This window comes from Varanus komodoensis, unplaced genomic scaffold (assembly GCF_004798865.1).
Source record: "Varanus komodoensis strain SLA01 unplaced genomic scaffold, ASM479886v1 scaffold1, whole genome shotgun sequence".
Lineage (NCBI taxonomy): Eukaryota > Metazoa > Chordata > Lepidosauria > Squamata > Varanidae > Varanus > Varanus komodoensis.
This window is the reverse complement of record NW_025335268.1, coordinates 71,507,826-71,531,033: the sequence shown is the minus strand read 5'-3', so window position 1 is coordinate 71,531,033 and position 23,208 is coordinate 71,507,826. Positions and strand designations below refer to the sequence as shown.

Sequence of the window (23,208 nt, the reverse complement as noted above, 5' to 3'; positions counted from 1 at the left end):
ACCTTCCTTCCCATGACCCTAATTAGGAACCCCGAGACTCCATCATGCCATGGATCTGAAATTTACCTGTGTTTCCTTATTAGGTATTTGCAGTGGCGTAGCAGGTATTCCTTGGAAGGCCGGCAGAGCTTCAAGGACCAGAAGTCATCCAACCTCATCTTGGGAGAACAGGATTTGCCTGGATTCCCTCCAAACAAATAGTGCACCTTGAGGGACAAGAATGGAAATGCCTGATTCTATGAATCAGCACAGTCCACAAAGAACAAAGCGCAGACCAGCATAAAACCAAAGGAGGAGGGGAGAGAGCTGCACTCATGTTCTGCTGCATCCAAAATGTTTCAAGGAGCAGAACTTTTTGCTCCTAGGGCAGGCAAGGAAAGCTACAGCTGTCTCTTTCTTAACTTATTTTGGTTTGAAAATAAGCCGCTTTTTATCCCTTTTGTTAATGTTGAGCACGCAAATCCAGTCTTTGCAAAGTTACGTTTTCTGTGCATGCTCTTTCCGTTCCCCAAAAGTGCAGGGAAGGGAAGTAGCGACAGCTCTGCATTCCCTTATGTCGCACAGAGCAGCACCTCGGATGACGCCGTGTCTGGAAAGGATGCAGGGAAGGATGTACTCAGTCCAGTTAATTCTGTCCGAGGAAACACATGTTACAATGCCTTGCAGAAGTAATCACACACACAAAGTATCCTCTGACTTTTCCACATGCACTACAACGTGGAACTGAAATAGATTTAACTGGCATTTCCCCACCTGATACACTCAATACCGTGAAGGTATTTTTACTGGGGCAAAAGAGTTGAGTAAATAAGCAAAAGCAAGCGGACACTTGTGGGCTGCCTCAGTATTTATCCTCTTTGCTGTGACATGCCTAAATAAGCTGTGGCACAAACTCCCACCTCCAGGCTACTGCAAGCAGCTGAATGGAGTCCAGCTGAATGCAGTTCCACGGCCACATCAACACAGGTTAAATACGTGCACACAGCATGTCCAAAGGAACAGGATCATGAAGGCCAAGGAGCTACTGAACTGAAACAACTCCAGGACAAAGCTGTGCAATAGTAGCCAAGCTGTGAGCATTTCCCAAAGCATCATCAAATCTATTACTACGGAAAGGAGAGGATGTGGCTCAGCCACGGCTCTGCCTAGAGAAGCCCACCCACCAAAACTCAGGGGCTGGGCAAGGCAGGCATTCACCAGAGAAGCAGCCGAAATTTAACTCTGATGGGGCTGGAGGGGTCTGCAGCGGGGATGTGAGAAACTGTCCACGGGATAACGATCACCTGGATGCTCCACAAAGTGGGCCTCTGGGGAAAGTGGTGAGAAAAAAGGCCCCACTGAAGCAAGCCCGTATCAAAGCCCACTTTCAGCAGGCATGTGGGAGACACAGCAAACACGTGGGGAAAGTTTCTCTGGTCTGATGCAGAGACTGACTTTCTGGCCTTGCTGCAAAGCATCAGGTGCGGCGCAAAGCCAACAGTGTTCATTGCCCTGTGCGCTCCATCCCCACAGTGGCCCCATCATGTTGAGGAGATGCTCCTCCCCATCTGGGACCAGGAAACCGGTCAGGACTGAGGGCAGGAGCGATGGGGGAGACGCAAGGCAGCTCTGGAGGAGAACTTGCTTCCCTCTGGAGTCCACCTCCCAGCAGGACCGCAACCCTGAGCACACAAGCTGAGGCGACACGAGAGAGGCTTCAGACGGAAGCCCTGAAAGTCCTAGGATGGTCTCACCAAACCCAGACCTCAAACTGATTGAGAATCTGTGGGAAGGTTGGTGGTTCCCATCCCACCTGAAAGAGCTGGGGAAGTCTGGCCAGGAAGAAGCAGCAAATGTGGGAAGATCTGGATGTCCAAAGCTGACAGAGACTAACCCAAGAAGAATCACAGCGACAACTGCTGCGAAGGAGTTTTTTTCCCCAAGTATTGACCTGGGGGGCAGGTGAATATTTCTGCAACCTACAAGTGCAGTTTGTTTGATTCTTACTTAACTTTAATGGCACAGTGGAGAATGCTGTGGTGTTCCCAGTGTTGAGGACCTTGTGTGTGTCGAGTGGTAACAATGCCAATTAAATTCATTTCAGTTCCAGATTTTAGCACAATAAAATGTGGACAAATCGGGAGATGGGGGAGCTCTTCTGCCAGGCACAGCACGTTCTATTAAAAATGTCTGCATTCTCCCCCACCCCGCAAAAGGCTGAAGAAGCCAGAAAAGGACCATAGTTTAAACATCAGACCACCAGAGTCCAAATAGGCAACCTTCAGCAGAAAGCCAGTGGCATACCAGTGCTGTGAATGGAGAGGACTGGCAAGCCAACCTACCAATTGAAAGGATCGATGCAACTGAACTGGGCAAGAAGCCAGTTGCTGGCTTCTGGATTTACCTGGATTTACCTACCTGGATTAACCTGTCCTCCAGAAGTGAATGCCTATGTGCACACTTAACACAAGATGGGCTTCCAGAGCAGGGAATGTTTGCCATCCAGATGCAAGTCATGAATCAACAGGCAATCAAGGCCTGGCTGGAGGCAGAGGGCACCCCGGTCTGCGACGGAACCCCTCCTCTGCCAAATGAAAGGGCCATGTGCATGATGGCCTGATGCCCCATCCCCTGAGGGCTCCCCCAGCACAGGGCCAGGGCAGCGAATGACGCAGCTGGCCCAGCTTGCTCCACCCGTCTCATTACGGAACCACAATCTGGAGAACCGCCATCTCCCCACACCTAAATGGGACCTCAGGCGGTTCGCAGGGTCACGCAGTGCTCCAGCCGGCTCACCTTGTGCAGCTCGTCATACACAAGCTGGTGTGCAAAGCGTGGGCAGGGCTCCTCCTCCTGAAGCGTCTTGCTCGGGTTCTCTTTGGCCGCTTGATCGTTCTTGTAGACGCAAGACCTGGAATTCAGGAAGAGCGGAAGTGTGCCCATGCGCGCTTGGACTCTGGAGTTCACTAGCATGGTCTGGCCAGCTCATTCTCTCTCACCAGAGAAGCCCTGCCTGGTAGCTGCTTAAATAATTCCCACCGTCCATCGTCAGGCTGCCTACCCACAACCCAAGCACATTCAGGGCCTACCTGAACCTGCAGTAGGTAATAACAAACCTAATACAGTTCATGGAGTTTATAATCAAAGTCCTCTTGGAAAAATGGAAGAAGCTATTGTGAACAGCAATCAATTCTCACAAGTACCACCAAGCTGAAGAAAGTTGTAAGGATGTTTTTGAAGCAGGAAGGAGGAAAATGCCCAAGAAAAATAGGTTTGGAGAAATTTATGGAGGAGGCCATCTCACCAGAGTTATCAGCCCCCTATCCAAACTGAACCTCCAGTAAACCTGGCCTATTAAGGCAGAATACCAGATACCCTCTGGAACATCCCATTCTGGGTATAAATGGGGAGGGTTACATTCTGCTTATGATCTACCCCCAGATAATAATGGCAAGCTCCTCTTAGTAACATTCCAACTCCCCCAGCAGTGTGACCAATGGTCAGGGATAATGGGAGCTGTAGCTCAGATCTACCTGGATGAAAAGGTCTGATCCAAATGTTCTTTCTTTTATTCAACAGGTGGGATTGAAGGAACAAGGCAATAGGTAGCAATGCTGAGATGTATCCGATAGCAGTCTTTCGTTCATCCCACTCGAAGCAGGACCAAGCGTGGGTATCACGCTCAGCTTACAATGCCCCCTGCATTTGGACAGGCACCCTCCTCTCTGTAAAGCCGCTTCCCTGTTTTCGAGAAAGGCCTTCCTGAACACCTGCATCTTGTCCACTCCTGTGTAACCCAGCACTCCATCTCCCAACTATTCATGCCAATCCCTACCATTTTCCACCTACTGCAGGCTTGCTTGTCTACTTTAACACACATGCTCAGGCCACACTTCAGTTTAATGAAATCCCCAGGGTGGCTCGCAGCAGCTATAAAATAGTGCAATGTTAGAACGGTGAAACACACAGCAGAACGGTAGCAATAAAAAGAAATACAGGTATGACAGCAAAAAGCACATCAAATTAAAACCAGCTTAGGTGAGTTATTCATCTCGGCCTTATGGCGTAAGTATTTTCCTGACATCAGAAGAACATCAAATCCAGGCCCAGTGCTGAATTACCTACAGGGGAGGCCCTTCTTTCTAGACACTCTGCAGAAGGAAAACATTTCTCCTTTTCTACAATGCTGAGCTGATCAACACTCCTGAAGACATGCTAGAAACCAGACAGAGAGAACGCAGGTCTACAGAAGAATATCTCTAAGAGCTCTATCTCAAATCGTCAAATGTTGGGGTGGGGGAGGGGTGTTAATGACCTTTAGATAACCATGCATTAAACAAGCATCCTGAGGGCAGCTTGCACTTAAAGAGAAGCAATATATAAAAGAAAAGCAGCGTCAAAGGATAAACGACACCCCTCTATCAACACCACCTTCGCAGTGCAAACTCATGGATGCACTGGCATATATTATGCTTAGGAAGCGCCTGCCTCACAACTGTGTGGATGAGTGATGACACAACAGCATTAACAGATATAAACGAGCTGGCTTCTGGCATACCCTACTGAACACATGCAGTTCATTTAGTCTGAATTTTTTGCCACTCTATTTGCCTGCACATGTGGCCCTGTGACAGGAGGCATAGCCAACAGCTCTCCGGAAGGAAGCAGCTGTTTTCCCTGGGCAAGTGACTACCTTCAAGGATAGTTAAGCCATGCAGATCACCTGTTCCTCATGCCACACGTCAGATATTACAAACAGCACAATGCCAGCGCCATTTGCCCATTATCAGACTGCTAAATAGTTCCACTGTGCAGATGTTTAGCCATTGCACAGGTGTACCTGCAAAAGAGGAGAGTGCTTTTTTCCCTGCAGAGGCGAAGAAATGCCCGTCACTTACCAGCTATTCCGTACAATGTCGTAAATCCAGAAGGAATTCCGAACATTCTCTTCCCGTTTCTCTTTGTCCTTACTAAGTCCAGACAACACATGGATTTCATTCAGTTCTGGATCAATGGTAGCTCTTTGGGTGAAACCAGTCATTGGAACTGTGGATGAAAAGGAGCAGGGAGTGAGGGAGGAGAGCAAAGGACGGCGGCTGCCTGTGCAATGGCCCCGGACACGTCTATCAGAAGACAGCTGACCACTAGATGGCAGAAAAAGCACAAAATTCAAAAATCTAATCCAGATTCTTTGCTCTGGTTTAGGATCAGAAACAGCCCCCACAGCAAGAGCCTGGCAACTCAGTCGGCCCCATTATTGCTATTATTAACAACAACAACAACAAAAATTTTATTTCTATACACCCCATAGCAGAAGCTCTCCAGTTTACAAGAGGTCAGAAAAACAATACAATGCAGGACAATAGAAGGCCATAGAATCTTATGAAAGTACAAACATGCCGAAGCAAAAAAATTAAGAACTAAAGAAATAAACAAGGAAGAACAGCACAAAAACATCTGGCCCCTTTTAATATGCCAACTTTCACAGCAATGACTCTTTTGGAGATCAACTTTGCAGCATCTTGATTGCTGGAAAAGGGGGAGGGCAAAGGCCTGCTTACCCCATAGGCAGAGAAACAGTTCTGAATTCTAAATGCACTGATATTTTTATTCTGCCCTGCAGATCAAACCACTGCTTCCATAGCGCTGCCTCATCCACCAGCATGTCTGGCTCAGCCCATCTTATCTCGGTTTAGGAAGAGGAGATATGAACAAGCATTTGGTACAAGCTTGCAGCCCCTTTTCCACCTGCCTGAATATAAAGTGGATGCCTTCAATTAACCAGTTTTTCAGTTTGAACCAGAAAAGCGTGGCTACCAGTTCTGGAACAAGCCATGATCTTGACCCAATTTCAAACGGTGGTTTAAGATTCCAGCTCATTCCAAGACTGGCAACCACAGTGCCCTGGTCCAGAGCACACGGAAACCGTGGTCAGCGGGACACTCCTGTGTGGCATTCGGGCATTTTGAGCAGCACAGTGGCTGTCTGCGTGGTGAGATCAGTGCTTACCTAGGCTGACACACAGGTAACTGAACGGGAACACTGGCTCTAGAAGCGCTGACGCCACTGGTGCGCCGTCTGGTGTACTTTCCCCCAGATTTAAAGGGCATTTGGAAAGGGTGGCTGCTTTTGTGGAGGCTTCCTAGGAATGCTACAAAAGGGGCATACCGAAGCCGTCCTGGTTTGACTTTCCGATTAAGTTGTCAATTGAATACCGTGGAGGACCGCTGGAGGTTTCACATTAATTCCCATAAATCATAATCAAATAACTGGCCACTCCAGTTGTTTACTGGGCAAGTTTCGGTTCCTGTTTCCCGGGGCAACCGGCCTTTCAGCAAGCGTGTGTGGCCAGCACGTGATCTCTTGTGTACTGGTCCTGTTTTTCCCTTCTCTCCTTCAGGATCCGTTTACAGCAGGGAGGGTGACTCAGTGAAAAGTTCCTGGCACCTGGACAAGTTGTTCAGGAACAATATTGCTTGCAGATACCATCGACGCACGCGCTCGCACTTTGGAAGTGGGCGTGCAATCCTAAATTTGTATTCAGGAGGCGCCTTCCGAAAGAAGGAAAATTCAGTGTACAGCTAATTGTGCTTTATGGATATTCATAAGCAGAACACAGTGTACAAACATCCCGGTCTCGCTGGTTGCTGCTTTTCCTCCAACATCCTCCTCCCTGCCAACTAAACCATTGCACCATGACCAAGCAGTTACACACCGTGTTCAGGCCCCCGCAAAACACGAGTGGCCAGTACAAGGCTCAGGCACACAGGAGAACCTTCCCCGCAGCCCAAATCCCCTCTGCCCTTCATTTGGCTTGCATTAGCTTCCTCAGCCATACATATAGTCAAGGGTAAATGGTGATGCCTGACCCATATAGAATCCAAGGCAGAGAAAACCGGCAGTCAAGTCTACATCTGAGGCTGGCAAGCAATGCAAAGGAAGTCAGTTATGCTTCTCTTCCAGCAGAGTAAAGTCAGACTCGATGGGATACCACAAAAGCTGCAACTGGACCTCCTAAACGTTAACAGACTTAAGTAGCAGCCCAAAATTGCAAGTCAATTGAGGCTGTGGCCATCAGGAGAGCTTACCAGCCTTACCATCATTTACATGCTGAAAATCCTGCCTTCCCCTTTAAATTACGTGCCCAGGTCACGGGGAGGGGGATATTACAAGTGCCTGATAAAAGCATCATGGGGGAAAGGCTGGACATCTCTGTGCCACAGCCCTGCTCTAGATCCTAAGGTGCTTGCATTCTTGTTCCATCCTTCGCAACAATCGTGGGTGCGAAGAGGGAGATGCGTTCTCCATCTCAACCCACTTGAATCCGGGGATCCCAATTTAAGAATGTACATCCTGCTGGATCAGATCAAAACAGTCCAGTTAGTCCAGCAACCATTTCAATTAGTTTGAGCTTTGAACCCCTCCTCACAACCGGAAGTCAGAGGCATATTGGCTCTGAACACAGAAGCCTCAGTGAGAGGAAAGCCATTGCGGGATCTTTCATCTACCCAAGATCATGGCCATCAGCCCTGATCTGTAAGAGCCAAACCAGTAAGTTAAGAAAGTTGTTGTGTCTGTCCAAAACCTAACAAATTCAACAGACTCAACAAAATTTGAATTTTGGCCAGAATTTTCTGACAAACAGTTTCATTAGGTGACCTGCCAAAGTACAGGGTTACAAGGAAGGGGAAAAAAACTTGTCTGCTCCTTCCACATCATGCCTTATTTTATAATTAACCATAAGACAACATTTTATAAAACCAAGTTGTATGAAAGCTGACTGGAGGCAAAAGGAGCAGTGAAATCCAGGTGAATGCAGCTGAATTGCCTTCAGTTTTGGTCCAAAGCAAGACAGACAACATAACTCAAGAGAACATAACACCTGGCCACCTGGCTACACCATGACAGAACAGCTATTTGTTTTTTTAAAGGTCCATCGCTTCTCATTCAATTAACATTTCTGCATGGTAGAATTCCAGTTCATTCTAGAAAAATGCCTCTCCTGACTGCCATCTACCTGGATGCGATAACTGAGATCTGGGGCCTGCCTCTGACTGCCACCTCCAATGGAAGCTCAGTTGAGGGCAACAAGGAGAGGGGTCTTTCCAGTGACGGCCCCCAGGTTTGGAACATGCTCTCCCCCGAGGCCTGCCTGGTGCCAATTGTACCATCTTCGCAGCGTCAGGATATGACTGGCCTCTACCGCAGGGCATTTACTTAGTTCACTGGGGCTTTGTTAGTTTCTTAAACAGAAATTTTTACATCTGTTTTAAATTTCATTATAAATCTTGGATGACAACCATTTAATGATATTCTATAGAGTATTTCTATATGTTGTTGTAAACCACCTAGAGCGCATCAGCTATTGGGTAGCATAGAAGTTACATACATACAGTTAAATAAACTCCTTTCCTCTGAACACATTCTCTTTACAGGTCAATTGGTTTTAAGAGTTCCTATACACCACTAATAATGTTGACTTGATATTCTCTTAACAGCTTAACTGTTACTGTAAATATCCTTTCAATGAACAGACATTCTGAATGTTAAACACAAAGATGGGAAAAGCTTTGTAAGAAGAATGACAGAGGGTTAACTCTCAAGCAAGACTCGCCTGTAACAGGAGAGAAATTCAGTGGCATTACTTACAAAAGAAGCAAATGCTTAACACGCAACTTCAAAATGCACCCAGAGCTACAAATCCCTACCCCACCTGCGTGTTCAGCCAGAGGTTGTCTTCTGCTTGCCTTCGAATAGCAACACAATTTATCCTTAGGCACCCAAACTCAACAGTCCCAAATTAATCAAGCCTGGAACACGTGGCAACAAAACATTTACTTGCAGAATACATGCAGAGAGGCATTTAATAGCAAATACGCCCTGCGGGCATTCACCAGCACATACAGAGCGTGTGTACCAGTGCTGCATGTCCCCAGTGAAAGCACCAGTATGCCAATTCCATACGCAACGGCTGTGTGCATGTGATCAGGAACTGTATTATTGCTGAAGGACGCAACAGCAATAAAGAGAATCTTCCCTTTTGTTAGGATGGACAGGTGCTGACCCTGGCACGGTCCACAAGCCAGGAATAAAAGTACACCACAGGAACCAGGAAATGGCGGGGCCATCTGGTAACGGAGATGGTAGCTCCACTCACTGCCTGTTCTCAGCCCTTGTTACAGATCTAGAAGCAGGAAGGTAACAAGAAAAGGAGAGAAGCAGGACCGAACAGAAGAGTCCACTTTCGTAGAGGTTAGGAAAGTGGTACAGAGAGAAGCAAGAAGTCCATAAAACAAACACACGCTCTCCCCTCCTAGAGCAACAACTGTGCCTTTATATTGAAAAATACAGCTCTAAATTGCCCAACGTTTAGAGCCAAGTAAAAGAGGCCACGTTTATGCCAATGCTGTGCCTATGAACTCAAAGAGGCTCCTTCCACAGGATCTTAATCAGCATTCAACACCTCAAGTACCTGATTATAATAAAGCTGACAAAACTGAAGCCATAGCACCAGAGAAAGATCTCATGGGCTGAGAGAGCTTCCGATGAAATGATGCTCTGGTACTGAGGATGTTTGAAACCTCATTTCTAAAAAAAACAAAAACTGTCCATTCTACCTGTCCATTTGTCCACCTGGTTCACACACAATGTTCTTGGGCTTTGATGGAACTAAGCAAGCATAGCCAAAACCCAGGTATTTCACAAGCACAACGATAAGGTCTGCAAGATCTCGGTGCCAACCATTTGCCGTATATCCAGAAATACTCTGGTCAAGGCCATCGATGCCCTGCACTCTCAGCAATGAAAGCATTCCAGCAGCTTACAGTGAACACAGCAAGCCTCAGAAAAGGACACCAAGTCTTCCCAATAAAAGGCTGGGGCTCTTTCTAGCCAGCCACCCGCCTCTTCAGGTACGTCTGTGTCTTCCACAAGTATTAGGGTTGATCGAGAGGACACCACATTCCACTCAGGCTACAGCAAGGGGGAGGCCCAACCCTTTTCACTTGGACATTCACCTGTGCTTAAGCTCAAGCATCACTGAGAAGCATTAGAAGACTTCTGTCTCTGTTCCTCTTTGACCTTCAGAAACATACAGTTACTGGGAGTGAAACCTTTCAACAATCAGAACCAGATTCATAGCTTAAAACCCTTTTAAAATTCGCCCAAATGGCACCTCCAGTGAAAACCAGTTAAAAACATTTTTAATGAAAGTACATGCAGACAGCAGGTAGCAGGCACTATCTTATTTTTTTAAAAATTCACTTCACTCCCTGACACCATTTCTCAGAAATTCACTTCACCCCCTGCTCCAATATATGCATATGTATACCATCTGCAGAGTTAAATACTGTTTTCTTTTAAAGTACTGCTTCATACAAACATATGCAACTTTAATTAAAATAATATGATTAATCTAGGCTATGCCTTAGTTTCTTTCTTAAAGGCAGCCTAAAAATAATTTTAAATTTTAAAGCTAGCAACTATTGGTATTTTGGGGTGTTATCTTTACAGCAAATAAAGGCGTTCACAAGGAGGGCTATGCTCCTCTGCCTTCCTCATGGACACGGCTGTAGAAAAGGATTTTAAATATGGAGAACTTTTTTCTGCCACTGCCACCACACACAATTTATGTGATGTGATTTTATGCAAAGCCTCTGAAATGAAGCAGTTTTTAATGCTACATACTCTGTCAAGGCGCCTAAAAGCAGAACATGCAACGGACCTGCTTTTATATACTAAACAGAAGAACTGGCACAAAGAGGGGAGAGAAGCGACATGAACCTTTGGCATGTACTCCCTGAACAAGGCTGGACGGCAGGTGCATCTCTCCTGCTCCTGTCAAGCCAGCTGTTTTTCTGGCTCACCCATCAAAATTACTAGGTACGTTTCCACTCACAGAATTATTGTTCGTGAAAGAGGCCCAATCATCTACATTTAGCAACAGGTGCTGAATACACACTACATCTAGAACCCATCAGGAGTTAGAATGATAAGTGCTAGTAAACACAGACACAGACACAGACACAGACACAGACACAGACACAGACACAGACACAGACACAGACACAGACACAGACACAGACACAGACACAGACACAGACACAGACACACAGAGAGAGAGAGAGAGAGAGAGAGAGAGAGAGAGAGAGAGAGAGAGAGAGAGAGAGAGAGAGAGAGAGAGAGAATGAGAATTTGGAACAGTTGCAGATAGTATTTCAGCCATTAATCTGAAGGACCTCCCAACATCCAGCAAGAATTACATTTTGCCTTAAGCCCACAAACTCAACATCTACTTAAGTATGCAAAGTTACAGGATAACTCATTCAGTCCATAGATAGTAAGACTCGGGGAGTGGACTGCATTGGAAATGAAACAAAACAGGGAGCAACTCTTAAAATGCTGTGATTGTGGTGAAATAGAGGCGTTCCTGGAAAAGAGTCTTGGAAGCAAAGACAACAATCAAGCCCCATCCAGAGTGCCGACCGGGGCATCCGGCCATCCCATGTGACCCTTTCCTGTCCCCTGAGCAAGCATGCTCAGGCTAAAACTGAGAGCATCATTTATAGGGTGGCACGGCCAGAACACATTAACATCCACAATATCCATGGTGCCATTGTTAAGGAACTGCAACTACACCCAGCACAAAATTAGGGGCTGCTCAATTAACAAAGAAGGTATTTTCCATTTTAAGAACACACAGGGGACGGGGGCGGGGAGGTTCATCCAATGACATTCTTGCTATTTACCCTCAAACCCTGGAAAAAAATGAGATGTGGGTGTGGAGGTGTAAACTGACAGATACAGGTCCGAAGCCTCCTGGAGCACACAGCTCTAGCTGCACAGTACTTTGCACCCATCTCCTCCGAGGAATCCAGCAGGAGCAGAGAGCCTGGGAAAAGAGCAGCCAGCTCAAGGCCAACTGGCAAGTTCCTAAGCGGAGCTGGAAGATGGGCCTGGCTTGCCATCCAAGGGCATCATGACCACATCGGAGTTCAATGAATTGCTTTGCCCAGCACCCAATACGATCATGTCACGCAACAGCCTCCTTTGGGAATGTCAACACCAGCATGTGCCCATTGTGCGACAACAGATGTATCCTCTCAAGGGCATGGCTGAAGATGGGCCTCCACGCCTCGCTGTGACGTGGTCCCAGAGCCGAAACAAGTCAGGCACCTTTTACGTACGGAGAAGCTAATCTTTATGTCAGTAAAAACTGAACCAAATGATCCATCCAGCCCAGTACTGCTCCCAACATCCTGTTTCCACCCGGTTGCCAGCCAGATGTTTCCAGGGAGCTCAAAGAAGGGCGCAAATCCAACCGCCTTCCGATTTTATTTCTCCTCCCATGATGGTATCCAGAGGTGCCCTGCCTCCAAACCAGGACACGTTATGCAGCCATTTTGGTTCAGCAGTGATCCCTCCCCTCCTTGGATTTTTCTTGGACTCACCCATTTCTGAAGCCAGGGGAATAAGGAGCATGCTGTGGGGTGGGGAGAAACCTCTACCTGTACTAAAAACAGCTATAAAATGAGCCCCTCTGACTACGGCAACTCATCAGCAGCAGTTTGCCATTATGAATAGAATAGTCTTTTGTTCGTTCTTGTTCAGAGGGGCTAATCCTAACATTTCCCTTCACAAACAAGGGAAATGTTCAGAGCTGTTTATTTACTTTCTCAGACACACCAGTGAACTAGAATTCTATTCATTCATGATTTCTACATGAGTCACTTGCTTACAAAGTCTGCTATTCAACACGAACAGGACGGTTAAAAAAAGAGGGCTAATTATGCTGCTCTCATTTGTCTCGCTGCAACGTGCAATTAATACGTTTGGCCAGGAAAACATGGCTGAATGTGCTCTGCCCTAAGATGGAGCTTGTTTTCCATGGAAAGTGAACTCATCACAGGTGGCCACTAAAAAACAAGAAGCCACACGCTGTGGTGTTTGGCCACTGAAGAGGTGAGCAATTTCAAGAGTGAAGACAAGGGCCCACCCTTGTGCAATCTTCCCCAAATGAGTGCCCTTTCGTTGTCCTGCTAGCATTTATTCTTTTAAATAACTGAGGCAGCGAGCAGCCTGCTCCCACCTGGCACCTGCAGCTCGACAGGTGGACAGCTGCAAAACCCTGAAGTTACTTCCAAGCTTTCTGCAGCCTTGAGGACTACCAGTATAATATTCGAAGGGTAGCATTTGGGGAATGCATCTGAGAGTACAGAATTTAGGTAATCATCTACAGTACTTTCCCTCTGATTTATGCCACACCTTGGTGTAGTGGTCTTCCTCAGAGTATACCCTACTGGCCCCAGGTGGTGAGAGTTGTAGACCAAAAGAGGCTGCAGAAGAAAGGGCTAAAGGGCCACTCACAAAATCATTTAAATTATACTAGTAGTTCTCAAGGCTGCAGAAAGCTTGGAAGTACCTTCAGGGTTTTGCAGCAGTCAACCTGTCAAGCTGCAGGTGCCAGGTGGGAGCAGGCTGCTCACTGCCTCAGTTATTTAAAAGAATAAATGCTAGCAGGACAATGAAAAGCTCATTTTAAATACATCAAATCCAGGACTTGCAGATCTGATGAGACAAGAGGGCGAGGATGGTGGTTATGAGGGCAAAGTACGTAGTCCCCCCACCCCCCCGAGGATGCTCTCTGTCTCAGAGGTTTCTTTCTTTCACCCACCCAGCATTCAATCTTCTGGAACAAGGGGCAAAATATAAACTTCTTAAGGCAATAATAAATCTGAGCTTGCTCCTTCTCACTTAGGAGGCTCACTCCTATACAACATGAAGCAGACTGCTCCCGAAACCTGAGAGACTATCAAGAGCTGCCACACATGCAATGAGGACTGGGACAGCATCTGCTCTTCAACCAGGAGGGGCCTGCCTAAGATCCAACCTGGCACATGCCTGCAGTCCCTCCTCAGCTGCCAGCCACGGAAAGCAAACTTGACGGCCCAAGTACAGACTCTCTTACCATACACCCAGCAGATTTCATCTCCTCTAATCTGCATCAAAGAAACTGTGATTCTTAAGCCAAGTGAGGCGTCACGCAGGAGAGATTTCAACAATCTCCAGATGGCTTTTAAAAACAGCAGAAACCAGGAGAAGCTGGTAAGGTTGAGCGGAAGAACAGCAGGGGGAGAGAGGAGCTGCTGCTGCTCACCCCACCCACCATAACGATTCGCACAGGCTACTTTCCAACCTCAGGGTGAAAGACACAGAGGCCCATATCTTTCCTGTTACAGCGGAAAAAAGCAGCTGGGCAGGAGAATCTTGGGTAAAGAAAAGTTAAGCAGGCCTACCTTTCACACTCTACCCTTCCCTGACCCTACCTTACTGTATAAGCCTTATCCAATTCCTTTTTCAGCAGAAAACATCACTATGGCTGGCTCAACCCTTTGGACTCTAAAAGAACTCAGAGACTACTGCTGTACCATTTACATAATTCATTGGCAGATGAAGCGAGTGAAAAGGGATTAATAAGCATGCAACCTCTGAATAGCTCTTGATCTGCTACCAATCTCTCTGGATCAGCAACCCCCATCAGTGATATAGGCAAAATTTAGAGTGGGTGAATTTGCATTACTCTCTGGAAACTCAGAGACAAGCCACAGATTGATGTACTAAGTTATTAAATGTATACCCTACCTTACCACCAAAAATAGCTCTCAAGGCAACTAATAATAAAAAAACAGAAATCTAAAACAACAAACTTACATACAAAGAAATTCAAAACATAAGAGAAATAAACCATGCTCAACCAGTAAAAGCCCACTTCATGCCCAAGGTCTGTGCCTATTAAAAATGCATTTGCCTCCTGGTGGAAAAATCAAAAGCTAACCTAGCTTCCCTCACAGCAGGAAATTCTATGGCCTAGAAGCATCCACCAAGAAGACCCCCCCTCGTGTCTCCAAACCCAACTCTGATGCTTGCGGGACTTTCAGAGGCTTCAGCCCTCTCAGTAGCAGCACCCACCCTCTGGAACAACCTCCCCAGGCAGCCTGGGAGGCAAAAAATGCAGCATGGTTCCAGTGACTCTTAGAAACAGAGAAGCATAGAAGCAGAGCGTGTCAGAAGGAGCCTCCCGGGCCATCTAGTCTGACCTCCGGCACCAGCTGGCTCCACTCACGACATGCCCACCATGTGCACGTCCAGCCTATCCTTGGACACCCACACGGATGGGGCCTCAACCGCCTCCCGTGGAAGCCCATTCCACACCCTCAGGGTCCTGACTGTCAGGAAGTGCTTCCTGCCATCCAAATGGAACCTGGGTTCCCTGAACGTTGCTCCGTTGGAGCATGTCCTGCCTTCTTCTGCAGGGGAGAACAGGTCTCTACCCACCTCCGTGTGACACCCCCTCACATACCTGTATGTCACCAACAGATCCCCTCTGAGTCTCCTCTTCTCCAGGCTGAAGAGACCCAGTTCCCTCAGTCTCACCTCATACGGCTTTTCCTGCAAACTGGCCACCAACCTTGTGGCCCTACACTGCACTGACTCCAACCTGGTTATATCCTTTCTGTAATGAGGGGCCCAAAACTGAACACAGTACTCCAGTTGCGGGCGCACCAGAGTCGTGTAGAGTGGCAGTAATACCTCTCTTGATCTAGAAGCCACACTTCTGGCTATGCAACCAAGGGTGGCGTTCGCCCTCTTGACCACCGTATCACACTGCTGGCTCAGGTTTAACCTGCAGTCAACCAGCACCCCAAGGTCCCTTTCACAAGTGCTGCTCTCCAGCCACTTGTCCCCTAACCTGTACTTATGACAGCTATTCCTAAGCCCCAAGTGCAAGACCTTGCACTTATCCACATTGAACGCCACCCTGTTGTCTCCTGCCCACTTCCATAGTCTGTCCAGATCCTTTTGGATCTGGAGTACCTGCTCCTCAGTTGTGACCACTGCTCCAGTTTTAGTGTCGTCTGTGAATTTGATCAGCAGACTGTTCACCCCTTCTTCCATGTCATTTATCAAAAGATTAAACAGGACTGGCCCCAGGACAGAGCCCTGGGGGACCCCACTTGTCACTGACCGCCATCCCGATGATGCCCCACTAATGCTTACCTTCTGCTTTCGGTCAGTCAACCATGCCCTAATCCACCGGACAGTGCTTTGGTGTATCCCAAAACTCCTCAGTTTCTCCACCAGGATATCATGGGGCACTTTGCCAAAGGCCTTGCTGAAATCCAGGTATACCACCTCCACTGCATCCCCTCCATCTAGCCATCGCAAAACCTTGTCATTGAATTCCACAAGGTTTGTCTGGCAGGACCTGTTTTTGCGGAAGCCGTGTTGTGTGGCTGTCAGCCTCCCTCCCCTATCTAGCATCACTAGATCTCTCTCTATTATGAGCCTTTCCATTGTTTTTCCTACAATGGACGTAAGGCTAACCAGTCTATAATTCCCCATGTCCTTTCTACTACGCTTTATGAAAATTGGGACCACTGATGCCACCCTCCAGTCCTCTGGAACTTCACCCGTTCTCCACGAGGTCTCAAAACTGGACGCCAGCGGGCGTGAGAGAACCCCTGCCAACTCTCTAAGTACTCTCAGGTGTAACCCGTCAGGGCCTGGCGCCTTTGTAATGTCCAATGCCCTGAGGAGCCCCTCGACTTCAAGGGGGGTGACTCTAATCTGTGCCCCTAAGTCCCCAGCCTCATCTAATCTCCTATGCGGATCTCCCCCGTCCTGCTTTGGGGAGAACACAGAGGCAAAAGAGTCATTTAGCATCTGTGCCTGTTCCCTCATATCAGTCACTGGATCTCCTTCCTTAGTTAGTGGTCCCACCACTTGTCTCCCCTTCCTCTTCCTATTTACATGCTGAAAGAAGCCCTTTTTGTTGCTCTTGATATTCTTGGCAAGTCTCAGCTCGTAATCAGCCTTAGCCTTGCAAAGAATCCTTCTGCAAAGGGCCTCCTCCTCCCGGTATACCCTTTTGTCTATTTCCCCCAGTACCCATTTCCTACGGAGGTTCCTCTTTCGTCTAATTCCTCTAACCACCTCCTTTCGCATCCATGGTGGCACTCTCCTCTGCCTCCCCACCTTACCAACTAGAGGTATCGTCAAGGCTTGCGCCTCCAAAACCTCCCTTTTGAGTGCTATCCACCCCTCCTCAACTCCCTTGCCTTCCAGTAACCTATCCCAGGAGACTTTCCCCACTCTGGCCTTCAGTTGGCCAAAGTTGGGCCTCTTTAAGTCCCAGCTTCTAGTGCTCGACCTGCTGCCCGTCCACAGTCCCCTGATCTCAAAGCAAAGGATGGAGTGATCACTCGCATCCAGAGCTCCCCTAATCTGTAATTCATCTATCAGCTCCTCCCTATTGGTCAAGACCAAGTCAAGAATGTTTCCCCCCCTCCTTGTCACCTCTCGGACCCTCTGTGTGAAAAACCCTCCCTCTATAGCTTCTAGGAAGCGACGTGACCTGTCTGTCACTGCCGAGTGAGTCTCCCAAGTAATATCCGGGAGACTGAAATCTCCCATAATTACTGTGTCTCTCCCCTGAGATATCCTTAGAATCTGGCCTGTCAGGACATCATCCAGGGTCTCAGGTTGACCTGGAGTGCGGTAACATACCCCCACTGTCAGGTCTCTTTTCCTGTCAAAACTCCTAAGTTTCACCCAGACTGCCTCTACCGAATCCCCATCTGTGCTGCAATCTATCTCACTGCATCCTATCCCTTCCCTGATGTATAAAGCCACGCCCCCACCTCTCTTTCCCTTCCTGTCCTTTCTAAAAAGGTGATACCCTTCTATGTTCACATTCCAGACTTGCCTTTCATCCCGCCAAGTTTCTGTGATTCCACCAGATCATACCCTCCTATTCCCAGGAGAGCTTCAAGCTCTTCCTGCTTATTACCCATGCTCCTTGCATTGGTGTACATGCACCTCAGCTCCTTCCGACCGCTTCCTTTCCTTGGAGTTCCCAGCCTCCTCCTTCCTCCCATCCTCCCTGATACCTGGCCCCTCTCTGTAGGAGTCCTGTCAGTCCCTGCAGTATCTCTAAAACCCTGCTCCCAGAGCCCTGATCCTCCCCCCACACTTGTCCAGTACAGACACATTACTGGGGGGCCTGAACCACCCCCCCCCGGCTCAGTTTAAAGTCTTCCAGATGAAGCTCGCTAGAGCATCTCCAAAGGACCTTTTCCCCATCCTCGTGAGGTGTAACCCGTCCCTTGCCAGAAGTCCATTGGCAAGAAAACGAGTGCCGTGGTCGAGGAACCCAAAGCGTTCCTTCTGGCACCACACCCTAAGCCAGTCGTTCACCTCGGAGGCCCTCCTGTCCCTTCCTGGCCCAAATCCCCTGGACAAGTAAGACTGATGAGAAGGCCACTTGGGCCTTCAGCTCCCCGAGTTTCTTTCCCAAGGCCTCAAAGTCCCTGGTGGTCCTAACCACAGCCTGCCTGGCCACATCGTTTGTGCCCACATGGATCACCAGGAGTGGCTGGTGATCCCCGGAGCGAACAAGACGCTCCACTCTGTTCTTCACATGCCGGATGCGTGCGCCCGGCAGGCAGCAAACCTCCCTTGTCTCCAGGTTGGGGCGGCACACCGCCGGCTCAGTGCCCCTCAGCAGGGAGTCCCCAACAACAATCACCTGCTGCCGTACCTTCCCAGTGCTGGTGGGCGGCCGTGCCCTGGCCCTCGCCTCTCCCGCAGTGGCCCCCTTGCCGCCTGACATCCCAGGCTGGGGGTCCTGCTGGTCCCCCGAGGCCTCATCAGCCCCAGCCTCCCCAAGTGGAGAGAACCAGTTTCCCAGCTCCAGACTGGTGCCAGGAGAAGGAGGAGGCCATGCTGGCCTCTCCCTCCTGTGAGTGACATGCCTCCATGTCTCCCCGGCTGCTCCTCCCGTGGCCTCTCCCTCAACCCTCTGTCCAGAGGGGGGCTGCTCCCGGGGGGGCTGGACAGCTCTCTCGGCCCTCAGGCACCTCACCTCCTCTTCTAGCAGGGTCACCATCTTGCACCGAGGGAAGTGTAGCCCTGCCTCTCCTGGGGGAGAAGGGCGAACATGTCGCAGCTCTCGCAGCGGACAGCAACACCCGTGGCTCCCGCCAAGGCCATCTCCTGGTCTGCCACTGGGATCCCTTCCGAGACCTTACCTTGGTCCTGCTTTGTTTGTCCTGCAGTTCCTCTCACTCGCCCAGTTCTCCCAGACAAAAACCCACTCGCACGCACACACAAGGATAAAATAAACTTAAATTTAAATTGGAAGAAAAACAAAGCACAGCACACACAAACAAAACAATCAATCAAACAAACCTCTGTGTCTCAGGGAAGGGAGTCTCCGGACAGCCCGGGCCACAGCCAAGGGACGCAGACAAGGAAGACGCCTTATCAGCCCCTCCGGCCGGTGGCCCTGCCCCCTGCTTCCTCCCGGCCCCTCCAGCCCCTCTGGCCCCACCCCCTTCCTCTCCGCTGCTCCTGGCCCCCTGCTCCCCTGCCCAGCTCCTGCCTTGCCTTCACCAGTCCCCTGGCCACTCAGCCTCTCTCCCAGCCTCTGCCTCTGCTGCTCTGCCAAGAGGCCAGAGCCAAAAAGCTCTGAAAACGCTCCTCTTCACCCAGGCTTTCCCTAGTTTACAGGCCCTTCTTGCTGCTGCCTGTGCTGCTACAAATTATTGTATTTGGAAATACATTTTAAATGCGATTCGAATATGTATACATGAACCACTTACAGATTTTATTCTGCTAAGTGGTATAGAAGAATCACAGATAAAAACGGTAAGTACATCGAAATCAGTACACTGAGTCATGCCTGGAAACCGCCTGGCAGCCAGTGACGTTCTTCTAGCAGGGAAGGCAGCTGCTTCCCGTAACTGGGCCTGGGCCACAGTCTGGCTGCAGCATTCCAGATCAGTTGGTCTAACCAGTTTTCAAAGGAATAAAAATATGTGGAATTTTAATTGTTTGTTTTCAGGCATTTACAGACCACCACAACAGCCACGTGGCACTCTGGACGGTTTATATACTCCTGTGGAGTATGTTACAGCGGTCCAAACACGATGCAACTGACGCATATTTCGCCATGCCTGAGATGCACAGTTGTACACCTGGCCAGAGCCTGGGCATGCAGGATCAGGGCTGAATCCAGAGGTACAGCCAAGCTGTGGGAGCAAGTCTCCAAAGAAGAAGCGACCCCATCGGGCACAGGCCAAGCCTCTATTCCCTGATCTGCCTTTTGACCGACCAGGAACGCCTCTGCCTCTTCTAGGTTAAGCTTGAGTTTGTTCGCCCTCATCCAGTCCATTACTGACACTGATTCAGAACAAGAAGATCTATCTTGGACTGAGACGGTAAGGAAAGATTATGTTAATTATGATTGTTGCATGGAAGCAATTAACACGTGGTTTTGGAAACACAAATAGCTACTGTATTTAGTTTGAGGGGAACTGAGCTAGAAGGAAGTTAACTCCCCCCTTCAGCAATCATTCCCCCCCCCCCAGCTGCCACCAGGCTCAAGAAAGATCCTGCTCAGGGAGCGGGGACACAGAGCAGCTATTTATAGCGTTTTAATTATACATTTGCTTTCATGGGACTAACACATAAAGCATAGCTTAGTCTTCACAGCGATCCGAGGCAGCACAACGAGGTGCTAGGAAACACCTCGTACAAACCTCTGCGGTGCACACGCATGTGCAAGTACAAGATTCTGTGTGACCCCCATAAGAAGCGGCTCGCATGCTTCTGAGTCAATTCTGGGCATCTTTAGCAGAACAGACACGCTGTAAGAACGCCACACCCTCCCATGCCGGACGCAGAAGTTAGCTGTTGAAATCAAAACGCTTTCCTCGGGATCGAGAGGAATCGAAAGAAATGCACCAGTCTCTCACCCATCCCTGAATCTTTCTTTGTGCCGTCCGATATGATATCCACATGATCACTGTCTACATCGTAGCTGAAGAAGTCATTCAAGTACGTTTTCGACCTCTGTCCACCAAACACATACAGGCAACGGTTTTTCTGAGAGGAAGAAATCAAAAACATTTCAGTGCACGTGTTTTGGTGCTTGATGCACAGAGTTTCTGGGCGCTGAGCTCTGGTCCGGGGGCTCATGCCACCCACACACCACGCTTTCAGAATCTTCTGAACAGCAGCTCTCAAGTCAAACTCCTCTTTAACTCAGAAGAAGTTGACAGTAGTTCAAGGATTCGCTGGGATGCGGCTTTAAAAAGAACTACTCAGAAATACTTGTGCTGTGTGTAGGACCCATTACTCACATCAGCACAATTAGTCAGTGCAGCTCGATGGCACTAGCTAGCAAAGCTCCGAGGGGCAGAGCTGGTCCCTCAGGCCACCGCCTGAGGAATGGAGAATGGAAGCATGAGATGATTGCGAGAGGCACACAGAAAGCAAACAAAAGGACTAAGGAGCTTTTATACTTGCGTAAATCTAAGTTTAAATGGGTATCTGGTGTATTTGCTATCCTTTGAGAGAGGGCCAGCAACTGCTTAAAGAATTTAGTGGCTCAGTTGCCCATTAACTGAATAATTAAGGGATTACATTGATTGAACTTGGAAGTCTGTTGTACAGCAATATGTTTGAACTAGATAATAACATTTAATAACAGATTCACATCAAAACCAAAAAGAGAAACGAATATTCTGATGATTGTCGCTGTTGTCTACTACACCCCCACCCACGAAATCATTCTAACGGCTAAAAATAAGTAACTGGACCAATTTTTATTATGCGTGTGAAAATACATAGTAAAGACTAGCCTCCTGGACTGAAAAGGGCCCCCCGAAATTCCTCCACTAGAGCTCTGTAAACAGAGGAGAAGCAAAGCCCTCAAACGTGCTGATTCACACAGGCAAAGCTGTGCTTCACACAGGTGTGCCCCCAGAGTACTGAAGATCCCATAAATCAAATACCTACGTAACACCAGAACACTACTGGTGTTATGATATTAAAGCAGGTTATGATATTAAAAGGGAACACCTTTCATTTTAATAAAGAAAAGCTGGTATTTATTTGGAAGAAAGGTGCATGTTCGTATTTTCTCTTCGTGCTGGTTATAGGAACAAGCAGAGCTTGAAAGAAACAAAAAGACATGCCCTTTGTCCGCAACCGGGCAGTTACGACTGCTCCCGACCAAGCGATAAACATTTTAGTTGATTCATCTACTAATTAACTTCAGGCCTATTTTTAAAATATCGCTGAGGAGAACTTAGGTGGTGCTAGTTCTTACTGAGTGGAACAGCATGCAGTGCCCTATCCTCGACTGGATGTCCTCGGGGCCAGCATTGCAGGAGTCTTCCCGCAAGAGCTTCCACATCTGGCACCGACAGTCAAAAGCAAAGAGACCACTGAACTGCGGCTCACTGGCTCGGCTGTCGTCCACGCTTCCGTTGCATGTCAGAATCCTTCCTCCAAAGGTGTAGATCATGTGTTTCTCAGAATCCATGCACATCTGCAAAGAATGAGGCATTTTCTTCAAAAAGTCACTCACACAATAAGCTTCAACATGGTCTTTTAAATTAAAGGCCCAAAAATAGCAGGGTTGCTCACTAAGATTTGACCACTGAATAGTCTTTCAGCCCCTGGAGTTGTTCTGAGAATGTCAATTCAGAAGGCCCTCCATTCTTCAAAAAGATGAGTTCAGCGACCACAATGGGAACAGAACTGTGATGCAGCGAACGGTGTGACTCAAGAGGCAGAACTGCGACGTCCCAAAGACTCCGTTCAAATTTTGCAACAGGCCATTAATAGCTTTCTCAGGGGAAACCGTCTTGCTGAAGATTAGAGGGGGCTCTAGGCGGCCACATGACTTGAAAAGGAAGCCCCCATGGGAGGGAGGGAGGGAGGGAGCGAGGGAGGGAGGGAGGGAGGGAGGCAGAGGAGGTGTGGCAGCTGTGCAATGAATGTGCCTGACTGTAGCCCATCTTCCTTGATGCCCAAATAGCCCCTTCATGCCCCCCACCCCCAGCTGCCCCAGGACTCTCTCTTGCCGCTCATCCGCCTTACTCCCACTTTTCTCTCACCAGCTTGCACTCCCTCTCTCCTTCTCTCTCTCACACACCCTAACTTGCTTTTCCTTGTGCTTCTGTGCATGGGACGCACTTCCCCCCCTCTTCCTCTCTGTCTTTCCATTCCTCCATCTCTCCTTCTCTATTACCACACTTACCTTCTCTAGGCATTTTCTTCCTTTGTCTTGTTCTCTGTTCCCTTGCAGCACTAACAAGAAGCTACATGCACTTGCTTAAAGCCCTAGGAAGGGGCAAACGGACTTGAGGAGATCTCTGG

At 48.4% G+C, this 23,208-nt stretch overlaps 1 protein-coding gene across 6 annotated transcripts in view; it reads right to left on the bottom strand.

Moving 5' to 3' along the window:
• MKLN1 (muskelin 1) overlaps nucleotides 1-23,208 on the bottom strand; it is a 99,069-nt gene that overhangs the window by 6,258 nt on the left and 69,603 nt on the right. For all 6 annotated transcript variants that reach the window (XM_044428556.1, XM_044428563.1, XM_044428590.1 and 3 more), the window contains 5 exons: nucleotides 22,154-22,375; nucleotides 20,796-20,925; nucleotides 4,878-5,025; nucleotides 2,776-2,890; nucleotides 67-206 (listed from right to left, as the gene is read on the bottom strand). In XM_044428556.1, the coding sequence (XP_044284491.1) occupies nucleotides 67-206; nucleotides 2,776-2,890; nucleotides 4,878-5,025; nucleotides 20,796-20,925; nucleotides 22,154-22,375 (755 nt within the window). The remainder of the gene's footprint in view (nucleotides 1-66; nucleotides 207-2,775; nucleotides 2,891-4,877; nucleotides 5,026-20,795; nucleotides 20,926-22,153; nucleotides 22,376-23,208) is intronic.